Source organism: Pteropus vampyrus, unplaced genomic scaffold (assembly GCF_000151845.1).
Source record: "Pteropus vampyrus isolate Shadow unplaced genomic scaffold, Pvam_2.0 Scaffold146, whole genome shotgun sequence".
Lineage (NCBI taxonomy): Eukaryota > Metazoa > Chordata > Mammalia > Chiroptera > Pteropodidae > Pteropus > Pteropus vampyrus.
In genome coordinates, this window is record NW_011888927.1 from 217,190 (window position 1) to 231,893 (window position 14,704).

General features: G+C 32.7%; 1 protein-coding gene and 2 pseudogenes across 6 annotated transcripts in view; 2 read left to right on the forward strand and 1 right to left on the reverse strand.

Annotated features, from left to right (window-relative positions):
- ICA1L (islet cell autoantigen 1 like) overlaps positions 1-14,704 on the forward strand; it is a 76,049-nt gene that overhangs the window by 8,666 nt on the left and 52,679 nt on the right. For 4 of the 6 annotated variants that reach the window (XM_011369130.2, XM_011369129.2, XM_023535995.1 and 1 more), the window contains exons 2-5: positions 2,142-2,293; positions 8,096-8,264; positions 10,594-10,666; positions 14,098-14,221. In XM_011369130.2, coding sequence (XP_011367432.1) covers positions 2,268-2,293; positions 8,096-8,264; positions 10,594-10,666; positions 14,098-14,221 — 392 coding nt within the window. In that variant the 5' untranslated portion in view covers positions 2,142-2,267. Of the gene's footprint in view, positions 1-1,885; positions 1,906-2,141; positions 2,294-8,095; positions 8,265-10,593; positions 10,667-13,062; positions 13,150-14,097; positions 14,222-14,704 lie in introns of those variants that run through there. The other 2 variants (XM_011369131.2, XM_011369132.2) reach the window with 2 other exon arrangements.
- On the reverse strand, positions 291-409 carry LOC111745128 (annotated as a pseudogene).
- LOC111745132 lies at positions 10,939-11,052 on the forward strand (annotated as a pseudogene).

The window sequence follows — 14,704 nt, forward strand, 5'->3', positions numbered from 1 at the left end:
GAGAGTCCTAAATGCCATCATAAATGTCCTTATTTTAGAGATAGGCAGAGGGGGATTAAACACATACACACAGGAGAAGGTGATATGACGACAGATACAGAGATTGGAGTGATGTTGCCACGAGCTAAGGACTACCAGCAGCCACCAGAAGCTGGAAGAGCAAAAGGCATATTCTCCCCAAGTGCCTCCCAGAGAGTGAAGCCCTGCTTATATCTTGAATTCAGACTTCTGGCCTCAACAATGAGAGAATAAATTTCTCTTGTTTCTTTCTTTCTTTTTTTTTTTTTTTACACCTACAGCACCTGGTCTTCCTAGGTGGTCTCCCTTCCACGTACTAACCAGGCCTGACCCTGCTTAGCTTCCAAGATCAGGCGGGATTGGGCTTGTTCAGGGTAGCATGGCTGTAGACTTCTCTTGTTTTAAGCCACCAAGTTTGTTACAGCAGCCATAGGAAATCAATACATTGCTTATATGCTATATTCTTTTACAATTTTTGGTCTCTCTATGGATTTTTTTTTTTTCTGTTTCACTGCTCTCTTTTGGTGTCAGTCTCGTTCTGTTTTAATTAGTAAGGTTCATATTCAGATTTATTTTTTGAAATAATTGTTATTTTATTAAAGTTGTACATGACTTAAAAGTCCAACATTAAAGGATTATAATGTATAAAAGCAGTCCTCCCATTTCTGCCCCAATTCCAGTCTACAGTGGCGCCTACCTTCAAGCCTTCTCTTCCTCTGGTATTTTCTGCCATACTTCTGACTCATGTTTATATGCTGTGTTTTGATTTATTAATTTAAGGCCTTATTTTCTTTCCATATGGTAGATGAGGATTCAGCTCTCCTTCACCACTACTATCTCCATTTGTCCTCCCCCAATATAGGTATATTCTAATTTTTATTAAATCAAGTAAGTGTTTATGGTACTGTGAACTATTATGTATTGACACAACTTTGTCAGTAGTGCCCAATAACCATTCCTCCTTTTTTTGAATATCCTTTCTCTTCATTTTTATTGGATGTAATAATGGCTTTGTTGTTTATTACCTAATTTTCTGAATACCATTGATTTTTTTTCTGATTGCTCAAACATATCAGTTATATTTCCTAGAGATTTTTCTTTCCAGAGTTCTTCATCTTCTGCTTAAATATGGGCTCCATGTTCTGCACAGCTGTCATCTTGGGCCTTCGCTTCCTTGCTCTTCAGGGTTGGACTTTGATCTTCTATTTTGCATTGCTACTCTTGAGAAATCTGCTCTTATTCTGATTCCCAATGCTTTATATGTGACCTTTTTTCTCTCTTAAAACTTTCAGGATCTTTTTATCCCTAATTTTCTGAAAGTTCACAATGATGTATTTTGGAGTAAATCTCTTTTTGTATGGAGATTTGTGTCCTTTAGTTAAGAAAAGTTTCTTCAATTATTACCTCCTTTAGGCAATTTTTAGAATACTCCTTAGTCAACTATTAGAGTTCCTGGAACTGTCTTATATTTTCTTACTTTATTTAAGGTTCTCTTCTCAGATTTTTTAAAATTTTTCAACCTTTTTATTAAATTTTTTAAAAATTCAGCTGTCCTATTTTTTTGCCCAAGGGTCTTTTTTATTCTGTTATTCCTTTCTTAGTGGTAATCTGTATCCCCCACCCCCCGCCATAGAATCAGTGTCTTCTCTTTCTGAGAATATTAGTTACAAGGTTTTGCTTTGTTTTCTTTTGCTCCCTATATTGTCCTTGTTTCCTTTTACCTTTATTTTTTTTGTTTTCTTATTTGTTGTTTTAGGTCAGAGGACTCTTTTGATGGAGACTTTCCTCAGATTATCTGGAGATCTTTGAGTCTCCATTTGTATTGAAGAATAAGATTATAACAAAGCTAATTGGAAGTTTTGTATATATGAGTGAGGTTGTTAGCTGGTGAGTTTTGCTCTCATGTGACTAGGCAAAGACATCGTTTTAGAGTACTCAAATGACATACTCCTTTTCTCTGGAGCTTTTAATTTTTCTAGAGAAAAAGAATTTTAAAATTTTCCCAGTCTTTTCTGAGGAATGTGTTTTGTGAATTTTGCTACTCGTGAATAAGGAAGAAGAAAAGAGCTAGATATTCAATGATTCAGTGTGTCTTAACTTTCATGTAATCTTTTCGTTTTCAGGTCAAGCCCTCTGCTGTGTTGGTGTGCCCAAGTCCAGAGTGTTCCTGGTTTGGTTTCTTCAACTTCCACTGTGTTTCACAGATTAGGGAGGGACCTTAGGGTCCAGCCAGTTGTATACAGACTTCAATGAATCCTCCTTCCACTTCCAGATGGTGAGTCTTTCCGATATTCTGAGCGGTAATAGAAGCGTTTCTCATTAGCATTTCTGGCCCGAAATTTGCAATAAAGTTGGAAATATAATTCTAAAGTTTCATAGGGGATTAGCTTTAATATCATTTAACATAAGAATTTAGTGTTTGACACTTTAAACTCAAAAACATTTGAAATATAGTTTTCAGCTATTCTTTCAAAAAGAGAAAATATTCTCTTCTCTAGTTCACTTCTTCTTCCCTAATGTATTTATATTTTGAATGGTCTTATCTATTTCATCAACATTTTTCAAATCTTATTTTTATAATAATCTATTTTAAATGTGACCCATATGTTCTTTATGAAATGATACGACTGAAGTGGTATAAGTAAATTATATGCCTATAGTAAACTCTTAAATATGTCAGAAATTCTGAAAAGTAGATAATAATCCTGAACCATATAATTTTTTGGAGAAAAATAAAATCTAACTTTTCTTTTTTCATGTATCCTCCGCTTTATAGACTAAAATTATACTGAATACTAAAATTATAGAATATGTATATAAAAGAAATCTTACAGTAACAAGAAATTCAAATGTAGTTTGCAATATAGACTTGTCAATTTTGTTAATGACCTGTCTCTCTTGTTTTCATTCTTATAAGTGACACCCTTATTTATTTATCTAATCCTTGGAAACCTGTAAGTTCAAATTAGGAAATTAATACTGTATGTTTAACTTAACTCACTGTAAGAGAGGAGACAATTTGAAACATAGTTTTCTAACCTTCAAAATGAAAAAGAATGCTACTTTTGGAGTCAAAAGACCTGGATGTGTGCTGAGTATCAGAATGTTCATAATGTTTTTGTATCCATGAGAAATTTCCCTTAATTTTACAGAGCCTCAGCAATCTCCTCTATAAAACTGGAATAATGAAATGTGCCATTTCTTGGAAAGCTACATGCAAAAAATGAAACTAGAGTGCTCTATCACCATGCACCAAAATTAACTCAAAATAGATCAAAGACTTGAATTTAAGACCTGAAACAATAAATTGCATTGAAGAAAACATGGGTACTAAACTCATGGATGTTGGATTTAGAGAGGATTTTATGAAATTGACCTCAGAGTCAAGAGAAGTAAAAGTAAAAATAAATGAATGGGACTATATCAAACTAAAAAGCTTCTGCTCAGCAGAAGAAACCATCAACAAAACAAAGAGGGAGCCATTCAAATGGGAGAAGACAGTTGCAAACAATGCCTCCGATAAGGGCCTAGTATCCAAAATATACAAAGAACTCATACAACTCAACAATAAAAAAAAAAAAAAAAACAATTAAAAAATGGGCAGAGGACCTGAACAGACACTTTTCCCAAGAAGGTATACAAATGGTGAACAGCCATATGAAAAGATGCTCAACTTCACTAGCTATTAGGGAAATGCAAATCAAAACCACAGTGAGATACCACCTTACACCTGTTAGAATGGCTATCATCAATAGGATGAGTAATAGCAAGTGCTAGAGAAGATGTGGGGGAAAAGGAACCCTCATACACTACTGATAGGAATGTAAATTGGTACAGCCACTATGGAAAGTTCCTCAAAAAATTAAGACTAGAATTACTATATGACCCAGCAATCCCTCTTCTGGGTATTTACCCAGAAAACTTGAAAATATTTATTTGCAAAGATATAGACACCCTGATGTTCATAGCAGCATTATTCACAGTGGCCAAGACATGGAAACACCTAAAATGTCCTTTGATAGATGATTAGATAAAGAAGCTGTGTTATATAGACAATGGATACTCGCCATAAGAAAAGATGAAATACTGCCATTTGTAACAACATGGATGAATCTTGAGATAATCATGCTAAGCAAAATAAGACAAAAAAGTTGAGAACCATATGATTTCACACATATATGGGATATAAAACTAAAAGCAACAAACATGACAAACAGACATATTCTACATTAGAATATGTACATAACACATTTTACAGGAACATATTCAAATAAAAAGGCACATTAAACAATGATTATGAGGTGCTAGAAATGAAGAAGGGGTTAAAAAATGAATGAATGTACAAGTAAATGAACAAACATAAGAAAATAAGTCTTATATGGACCAATAATGATATCTTAAAAAAGAAAAATTAAGAAAAATTATTGTCAATTTAGATTTTTATATACAATTCAACTATCATTTATGAATGAAGGCAAAATCGAGTATCATAGATAGCAAGACTAAGAATTTTCTACCCACAGGATTCACTAGAACTATTAAAGAACGGACCTTTGCAAAAGCAAAGAAAGAAAGTATAGGATAAAAGAAATAATGATGAGCCATCCTTCTTCCTCTTCACATACCATGATCTACCTACCTTTGAAGGTTTGGCGAATTTGTGTAGTCTTGATGCTCACTTAGGAGGAACTATTTAGCTCTCACACTAAGCTATATCCACAAGCTTTGCCACCATCGTAATGAAAATGGTATTTTGGCCTCCAGCTACCACACCTTATTTGTTTCTTGTTGAGACTAATGCAAGGAAAAGTGATAACATTTATTGGGTCTCCTCAAAGACCCCAACATTTCATGTAATGGTGAGAACACTGAGAAATAAAAAGTATGGAATTTAGTATAGTAAAATATGCGGATGGAAAGACTTTTGGTAAGACTAGGAGATAGGCTGTTTATAATGGCATCAATAAACATGATATTTAGGAATAAAACAAAAGATATGCAATACCTCTAACTTAAAAACTCTAGAACACTGCTGAAATTAAAGAATACCTAAATAAATATAGATGCATACTATGTTCATGAATTGAAAGACTCAATATTGTTAAGATGTCAGTCCTCCACAAATTGGTCTATAGATTCAATGCCATCCCAGTCTAAATCCCAGAAATCTACAACTCAATAGTAAAAAAGACAACCCAATTTAATAATTGGCAAAAGACAAACAGTTAACAATGGAAGATATACAAATGGTCAGTTAGCACATGAAAAGGTAATCATCATCAGTGATCAGGAAAATACCCATTAAAGTCAACAGGAAATGACACGGCCCAATGACTGGAGTGGATAAAACTAAAAACATTGCCAACATTAAATGTTAATGAGGGGGTGGAACAATTAAAACTCTCATACATTGCTAATTGGAATATAAATAACAATTTCTTATAAAGTTAAGTATATATTAGTCCTTTGACAGAGAAAATCCATTTCTAGGTTTTTATCCAAGAAAAATAAACACATTTGTCCACAAAAAGACTTGGGTAGGCATGTTCATTTATTTACAATAGTCAAAAATGAAAACATACCGTTACATTCATACAATAGATTACTATTCAGTAATAAAGAACAAACTAGAGAAGTAAAAACTAAGGTGAAAAAAATCAGAAGTTTATTACTTTTAGTAGTCCAGGCATTGGCTGAAAAGAGATACAAAGGAACTTTCTGGGGAGTTTGAAATGTTCTGTACCATAATATCCATTTGTCAAAAGTATACCGCTAAAAACTGTACACTTTAATGTACAAAAATATTACCAAAAAGAACCATGTAATGATGATGATGGAGTGAGGTGGTAGGGAATAGGTGAACGTATAAATGATACAGAAACAGCAGAACATTGAAAATTGAGCTAGCATTTTATTGTCTGTATATATTAAACTATAATTTTTAAAATTTTTAAGAAAAAATTGTCCTATATTTACCCAGATCCAAATTACTGTTGTAATTTCCCTGGAGCCTGAAGAATTTGTTAGCATTTCTGAAAGTCCCCTGGCCATGACTTCTCTGTTCTTTATCTGAAAATGTCTTTATTTACTTTTATTTTAAAGGACAGTTTCAATAGATAGAATTATGTATTGATAGTTTTTTTTCTTTAACATCTTAAATATGTCCTTCCATTATAATCTGGCTTTTATTTTTTTGAGAACTTGCTTGTCATTTGTATTTTTGTTCACCTGTAATATGCGATTTTTCTTGGCTTTCAAGATGGATTTTTCTCTTTATCTTTAGATTTAAGCATTTTGTCCCTAGTGTGTCTATTTGTGTTTTTCTTTGGACTTATCAATGTATAAGTTGTCATTTACAAAATTTGGAATGTTTTATTCAGATATTTTTCTGTCCCATTAGAAAACATACTTAGCAGTGCCCTCAGTCCAAAAACCATAACTGTGCAAATCTCACCTTTTGCAGATTTATCCACCCAGCCACTGTCCTGCCCTTGCCAGGGATTGTGTATTCTCTGCAGGTAGCATAGCTTCCACAAAGAAAAAGGAAGACAGTTTATTGCTCTGAAATCCAATCAGATAAGTTACTCTTTCTCCTCCTCAAAGGAGATAGGTTGTGGAGAGAGGCCAGAAGAATGCTGTTTGAGCTATGTCAGGATGGAAGTCAAAGCAGGGAAGAGATATTCACTTCTGATACTTCCTAGAATTTTGTTCTCTTAACCGATTGGGCCTAAGCCTGCTGTCAGCTTAGTAGAAGAGATCAGCAGTTTGCCATACAAGTAGACTGACTCTCATGCTAATAACAATCTGGAGGGAGGGGGAACTAATCAAAAAACAGTCAAGAGCAATCAAAAGCTGAGATAAATTGAGGGGAAGTTTTCCCTCAAGACTATCAGAACAGTATAATGCTGTGTGTTCTGTATAATACTGTATAATGCATTATAACAGTATAATGATGTTTTAGGTGGATACCAAATATGTAGTTGGATATAGTTTCTTGTTTTTATGATTTGAGGTTCTTTGTGTCTAAGAGGAATTTTGCATTTATCGTACTAAATAATATAATTGTTTTTATTCTGTTATCTTAATTTATACAGTTTATTATGTTGCCTTACTCTTGTTTTTCCCACCCTGCTTTTTGCTTTTGCTAGTTTTTCGTGCTCTCTTATTTTGCCCTTAATGATTTATAAATTAGACATCCTGTTTTTACTTAATTAGTAATTACTTCAAAATAAAGTGAACCCCTGTTTCTTTTACTAACATTAAGAATATGTTAGTCTCTGTTGATGCCACTGGAAATGAGGAATGAGTCACATACTTTGTACCTCCCTTTGTTCCTACCTCCCACCATTTACTGGAATAATTTGAGCTTTTAACACTATTATTATTTCTTTTTTTACTGTCATTAAGGAACACTGTTCACATGTATGTTTTTATACAGCCATGTTAACCACGTTAAGAACAATGACTTTGACATTAATTTTTAACCATATAGGTTACAGTTTCCATCTCTCTTTCATAACAGATCTTTCCTATACCTAAGATCTTTATTTTTGTTTGTTTATTGGATACTAAAGTATTTTTTCAAGTGATTTTTAAAGAGTATGTATCTGAATCTTTGTATATCTGAGGATATTTATTAAATGTGTATTTTTCTGACATAAGTTATAACTGCAAGAAGTTTTCCTGAGGAAATGATAGTAGTATGCCAAGATGTGTTTACAGGTTCATTTTATAGTATTATTACAAAAGCAAAAATTAGAAATTAATAAATATCTATAAAATAGAAACTGGTCAGATAAAATAGAATTATTTTCAGCCATTATTGCAAAATCATAGCAGTTTTATCCCCTTTGTCACCTAACTGAAATTAAATATCATTAATCTTTTTGCCTATACTTGTGAAGTTATAATTATAAATTTAGATCATACAAAGCAAACATTAGCATGTTTAGCTGTTAACATTAATATTCTATTAGCATCTTTTTAGTTTTTAGATTAGATTAAATATTGGCTAAATAGATATTTATTATTGAAAATATATTTTTTAATAACTTTAATTTTTATCTGTTTCTTGTAGTCATTCCATGGATTCCTATGGGCAACCCAAACCAGAGGATAACCAGTCAGTAGTCAGCAGAATGCAAAAGAAATACTGGAAAACTAAACAGGTCTTTATCAAAGCAACAGGAAAAAAGGAGGATGAGCACGTGGTGGCATCTGATGCTGAACTAGATGCTAAACTTGAGGTAAATTTTAAAATTCTATGTATTGCATATAACAGGTTATTATTCGGGACTACAGCTGGGACTGCAACAAGCTTCACACTGAAGAACTTATTGGAATAAATGCAAATTTGATAATAGAATGTTTAATTGTATCCATCTGTTAGATCTTCTGTACAGGAGGTCACAATTCTCACAAACTGAGAATTGACAAAACTGGTGTTTATAAATTAAGTAGTTTCTCTGGCACAAGTATTATGGTTTTTAAACTATATGTTAATGCATTAATTATATTTTTAATTAGGACTATAAACTCATTATATATCATGTCATAGTATTTTTACTACTTTTATGTGAAGTCTTATACATCACTGAAATAAATTAATTGAAATCAAATAGTGAGGATTTTATAAGTTAGAGTTTTGTTTTAATTATTAAGGGATAGAGTTACTGAAGTATTTTATAATACATATTTTGGCTCTGTTTTTCATTTAAAATAAAAGGATGATTACCATGAAACAACTTTAAACCTATAAGTATTTTCATACTTTTAAGTAATTAAGCTAATTAGAGGAAAGCTCTTATGTATATTAATGAAAAGTCTGGGTTTTTAAATGCAGATTTACTAATTCCGTGTACATATACTAATTCAAGATAACTTTTACAAATATTTCCAAGTAGGGATTCTGTTGTGCTTGGAATATAATCATTTGCTGGGATTCTTAAAAATGAAGGTCTAATTAAATAGGTCTTAATCTACTAAGTATTTTCATTCTTAGTAAGTAAGCTTATGTTATTGCCATAACAATTATGGAAATAAATAACAAATTAACAAGCATTTACTATTTCTGTTGAAAAGTAATCCTCTTAGGATTCAATGACAAATGTGGAAAAAATAAAGAGACTTTAGTAATATGTGTTTTAATACTAAAACTCTTCACTCTTTCCACATGTATTCCCACAGAAGTATATTATTTTGTATTGTTTTACATCTTTAGATAATCTGTGGGTGACATATTTGATATTCAGTGTTATTCTTGTCTGTTAGAAAAATATTTGGAATCAACAAAGAACTTTCTCCCATATTTGTACTACTTTTTTTAAGAATTAGAAATATTTTCACATTGTGTGTACATATATGAAATCATTATGTTGTACACTTTAAATGTATTAAAATTTTATTCATCAAATTATATCTCACTAAAACTGAAAAAAGAATTTCATTGTAAAAATACAAAGCAATAGTATATAAATCTTTCAAGGACCCATGGGGAAAAAAATCAACCATAATCACTTCATCATAATACAACTATTGTTTTTGTATTCTTTTCTGGTCTTTTTCCATATTGATTTAAAACAGCTTTTTAAATTGTCAAATCCAATTCAAGCATACCAAATTCAATTCAAACATACCTAAATTTACATAGAAAATTAATGGTTTCTTCTCCATTTAGATTGTAGTGTCTATTATCAAATCTTCCTTAGGTCTGATCAAATATCAAAAAATATAATAGCAAACCTGCTTCAGAGATAGAATAATGAGGCTTAACGGTGATATTGGAAATTTGTTTGATAATCAAAGTTAGGGCCTAATATATCACAATGCCAAGATCTCTTTGAACTAAAGTCTCATAACAATTCTTTAGCATAGGGCTCTGTAAGAAGGCTGCAACCTTAAAACCTGTGCCAGCTCTTTTCTCTGGGAAAACCTAAATTTATAGACTTGTAAAGAGTTACCTCATGTGTATATTATGTCCTAATCTCAAATTTTTATGTGTTTACTTTGAAATAGGAATCTAGTGGATATTTTATTTTTCTGTTACTTGTTAGCAATAGTAGTAATAAAGGGATTCATATTCATGGAAAATTCTAAACAAATAATCCACAAGTAATTTATTTTTGATGTTGTAATACATTGTTTAGTTTTTATGGTAAATTTACTAACCTATTTTGCTTAGACCAATATTGGAGAAAAGCCAGATTCAGAGTTAATATTTTCTAAGGTTATCTATACTCTTTTCATCTGTGGTTGACAATGTTTGATGCAGTTTGTGTTGGATTTACATTTTTGCTATTTAGATAGTTTGGAGCTGAGGAAAGGACAGACTCCACAGTTATAAATTTTTATTAACTCCCACGTATTTATCACTGTTTTTTCTCATGGGGGTAATCTAAATTTGCTTTCTACATCAGAAGTAAAGCCAAAACTGAAGTCATCACAGTACAGGAAAATAGATATAATACTTACAAGAAAATGTTCTGCTTTTGAAGTGCTTATAACAGATATTTTATACTTCATATTTTATCTGTTTATGGTTCTATGAATTGTCCTAATAAAATTTATATTTCAAAGGTTTTTCACTCCATTCAAGAGACATGCTCAGAACTCCTGAAGATAGTTGAGAAATATCAGCTAAGACTCAATGGTATGAAATCATAGATAAATACCCCTTAATTCCTATTTAATGTAAATATTCATTTGTGTTTTTTAAAATGAAATCTTTAATGTAAAAATAGTTTATTGAACTGTTTTGTGAATAATATCTTATGACAAAATATAAATATTTACAGTGACCTGTTCTCTAAGCCCCAGTATCCTCAGTTCATCCAGTCCTCTGACAGATTCATTTTATTGGGTTCAGTTTTCCTGCCCAGCATTTTAAGTGGATTTGCCATCACTTAAAAACTCTCTCCTCCAGTCTATGGCCACCCTGAACACATCTGATCTCATCTGATCTCGGAAGCTAAGCAGGGTTGAGCCTGGTTAGTACTTGGATGGGAGACCACCTAGGAAAACCAGGTGCTGTAGGCATGGGGGGAGTGGGATGAGGGGCGGGGACAACTCTCTCCTGACCCCTACTTGCCCTTACAGTTACCATCCCATTTCTCTGTTCCTTTCACAGAAAATTTTGACATAATTGTCTGCATGTTCAGTTTCCATTTCTTTCTTTCCACTTTCTCTTATACTCACTCCAGTCAATTTTTCATTTCCACCATTCTACCAAATTGCTCATATCATAATCACAAAGAGCTAAACTCAATCACCAAATCTTAGTCCTTTTCTTATTTTACTTATCCCATTATTTAACACAGTTGATTATTCCCTTGTTCTTGATACACTCTTTTCACTTGGCTTCCAGGCTTCACACTTCCCTGGCTTTCTTCCTAATGCTCATTTCTTCTCAGTATCCTTCGTTTGTTGGATTCTTCTTTCTCCTTGACCTCTTCAGGTTGGAACTAAATCTTTGGATCTCTTCTTTTTAATTACAGTGGCCTACTGAACATGGCCACCTCTCTGATCTTGGCGACTTCTCTTACCTCATTTCCTAAAACTCTCTCCCTTCAGCTATACTGATTTCCTTCACAGTAGGCCTGTCTGCATAGTAGGCTCCCTAACTTCCTTTAGGTATTTGGTCACATGTCATCTTTTCAGTGAGGCTTTCCCTGACCCTGTATCTAAAATGAAATACCCCTCTTTCTCATAACTCTCTGTCTACTTAACAAAATTCAACATTATATATATTTTATCTGTTTTTCTTACCACCACTAGAATACTTAAGGACAGAAATTTGTCTGTTTTATTTATTTCTATGTCCTCAAAACCTAGAAACAATGTCTAGCATGTAGTTTGTACTCAAATGATTTTTACTTAATGAATGATTTTCTTGTGTAGCTATGTAAATCAATATCAAAACATTATAATCAAAGCTCATATATTGTGCCATTAAAGCAAAAAAAAATCCAGTATAGCATGATAATTTTTGAGGGCCTGCCATATGTAAGACTGTGTGCTTTTCCCAAGGAAATAGTTGGAGAAACAACTTTTTATAACAAAATAAGAAATAGCAAATAGTATGTAATTGCATACTGAATAGTGATACAGGCATAATTCTGAATTCTCTCAGAGTGAGAAGTAACTGTGGATTAGAGTAATTAATCAAAGCAACTCCATTGATGGGAAGTAAAGTAAAACTTAAAGGGTTTATAGAAGTTGAATAACTAGATAAAACATGAGATTTGGAGTCAGGTGAATAAATTAGGGTAAGAACAGCCTGCATAGGCTGAAGAGTTTATAATTGGGATAAAAGAGCAAAGGAAGATGGGTCAGATTGCTAAGAACCTTAAATATTTTGCTAAGTAGTAAAAGTCATCACGATCATTGGCCCAAGGGAGTCCTGTTATAGAAATGGAAATGTTAAGAAACATAAACAAGTTTATGTGTCCTGCATTTCGTCTTGAAATCATAAGATCTTTTAGCATACCTGTGGAGCATTTCAGGATGAGGATATATATCATTGTGTACTTTCTCTTCAAGATTATATACCATTATGTGATTTTTTGAAGACCATTAATACATCTTCTGTTGAGACTAACATCAGACAACTAAAATTGGTTAGTCCAGCACTGTTAATATTTATGGGAATCACTTAACTGAGGAAGAACACGTAGGAGTAGGGTCTCTGCAGTTTTTGGTAGCAGGTTCTAACACAGAAATCAGCACAGATCCAGTTCCATCTCCTACCCTTTCTGTACTGGTAAGGATAAGGTTCAGTGATAATTCATGTTCACTTGATACTTGATAATAAAATAATCCAAGTTCAGAGAGCTTTCTGAATCATCATTTACAAATGGATATTTTTCTAGTAGTGTTCATTGAAGTATACTTAATCCCAGGAAAGAGAGTATGAAATTAATAAGACTCCCCAAATCTAATCCACTCTGAAGCAGGTTAAATGTTCACAAAACAGCTTATGGTTTTATTAAAGATGATACTACAGAATGTGTAGACACCCTCTCCCATAACATCGTCGTGCTCTCCTAGGGTCACCCTTGTAGGCCCGACAGGGAGGAGCAGTGGGAATGGGGAGCCAGCAGATGAGAAGGCCTGAGTTCTGTTGCTGCCTCAGAGGTACGGAGGGACTTCCCTTTCAGTTTTTAACTTCAGTTTCTTTGCCAGTAAACTTGAGTGAAATTAGGCATGACATTTGTCATTTTTTTCACTTTAAGCTTACAGTCTGAACACTTTATGGGCTCCCCAGTTATTAGTCTTATTTTGATTGGGAGGGTTGTTTTACACTACAGCAGTGCTTTTAAAACTTTGTAGTAAAGGACCACATTTTTGTTTCGTGTTTTACTTTCAATCTGTTTTAAACTGACACTTTTGTAAAACAATAAAAAAATGGAGTTTTAGAGAAATGAAGTGAAAGGGGTAGAAAAATATAAGCATTTTTTTATTATTAGATTCAACAGATATAAAATAGTCAAATTGGTAACAGTTTCTTAGATTTGGTACTTGCCACAGGCTGGTAACAAGTGACTCTGGACTAGCATTGGTCATTGTACCACACTTTGAGGAGCAGGGCACTGTGTGAGAACTTTTAGGATTTCAGCAGCAAAGTTATGGACATCTGTGGGTCTGCGATACTGAGCATAGGAAACCGAAGCCAGGATGGAAGTCAAGAATAAGTTAAATTTAAATAGGAAACAAATACTTTGTAAGAAGCAAATCCTAAAATGCATTTCTGCACATTTGAAAATGCATTATTTGTGGTTTTGTTTTGTCATTTTGGAATTTTTTCTTCCACTAAAGATCAGCCTTTCCCAAAGCGAGTTCTATGGATTCACTGCATCAAAACCATGTGGAGTACTTGTTAAAAAAAAAAAAGTAGCTCCTCAGACCTATAATATCTGAATTTCTGGAACTGGAGCCCAGGAATTACATTTTAAAAATATCTTCTTCCCTCAAATAATTCTAATGTGTAGAGAATTATTTCTGTGAGAATTTTAGTTGCGTGTATGTATATTTTAAGCAAATGATAAAATGAAATAATTAACTATACTGTAATTTTTTTGCTAGTTATATCAGAGGAAGAAGATGAACTAGGCCTCTTTTTAAAGTGTCAAGCAGAACGAGATACAACGCAAGCTGGCAGAATGATGGACGCCACTGGCAAGGCACTCTGTTCCTCAGCCAAGCAAAGGTTTACATGGTTTTCCATCATCGTTAACTCTGTAGTCAGTATGAACATTTTGCTGTATGTACCTAAATTTGCATATTTGAAAAGGTGACTAAACCTTCCAGTAGAGGATTAAAAGAGAAATATATTGAGTATATAATTGTTTTGATGCCTCTTATTTGTATTTTAAATGGTTATTTTAAAATTGACATTTCAATTGCTTAATTCCAAGAAATAGCCTTGAGGCCTATATTTAAATTGCTTAAGGAGTTTAATTTAACAAAGATATAGAATAACTAAAATTTAAATATGTATAGTTAATATTTTTCCACTTTTTTGGATACTAGACTATGAGTACATTGGAACTTTTTAAGCAGCAGAAATTTTTTCTTCTTAATTATATACTTTGCATTTATCGTTTTACAGTTTTATTAGCTTAAAGATACCTGCTTCAAAGACTCCTACAATTATGAAATACAGCCAAAATGTTTGCATTTTCAGAAGAAA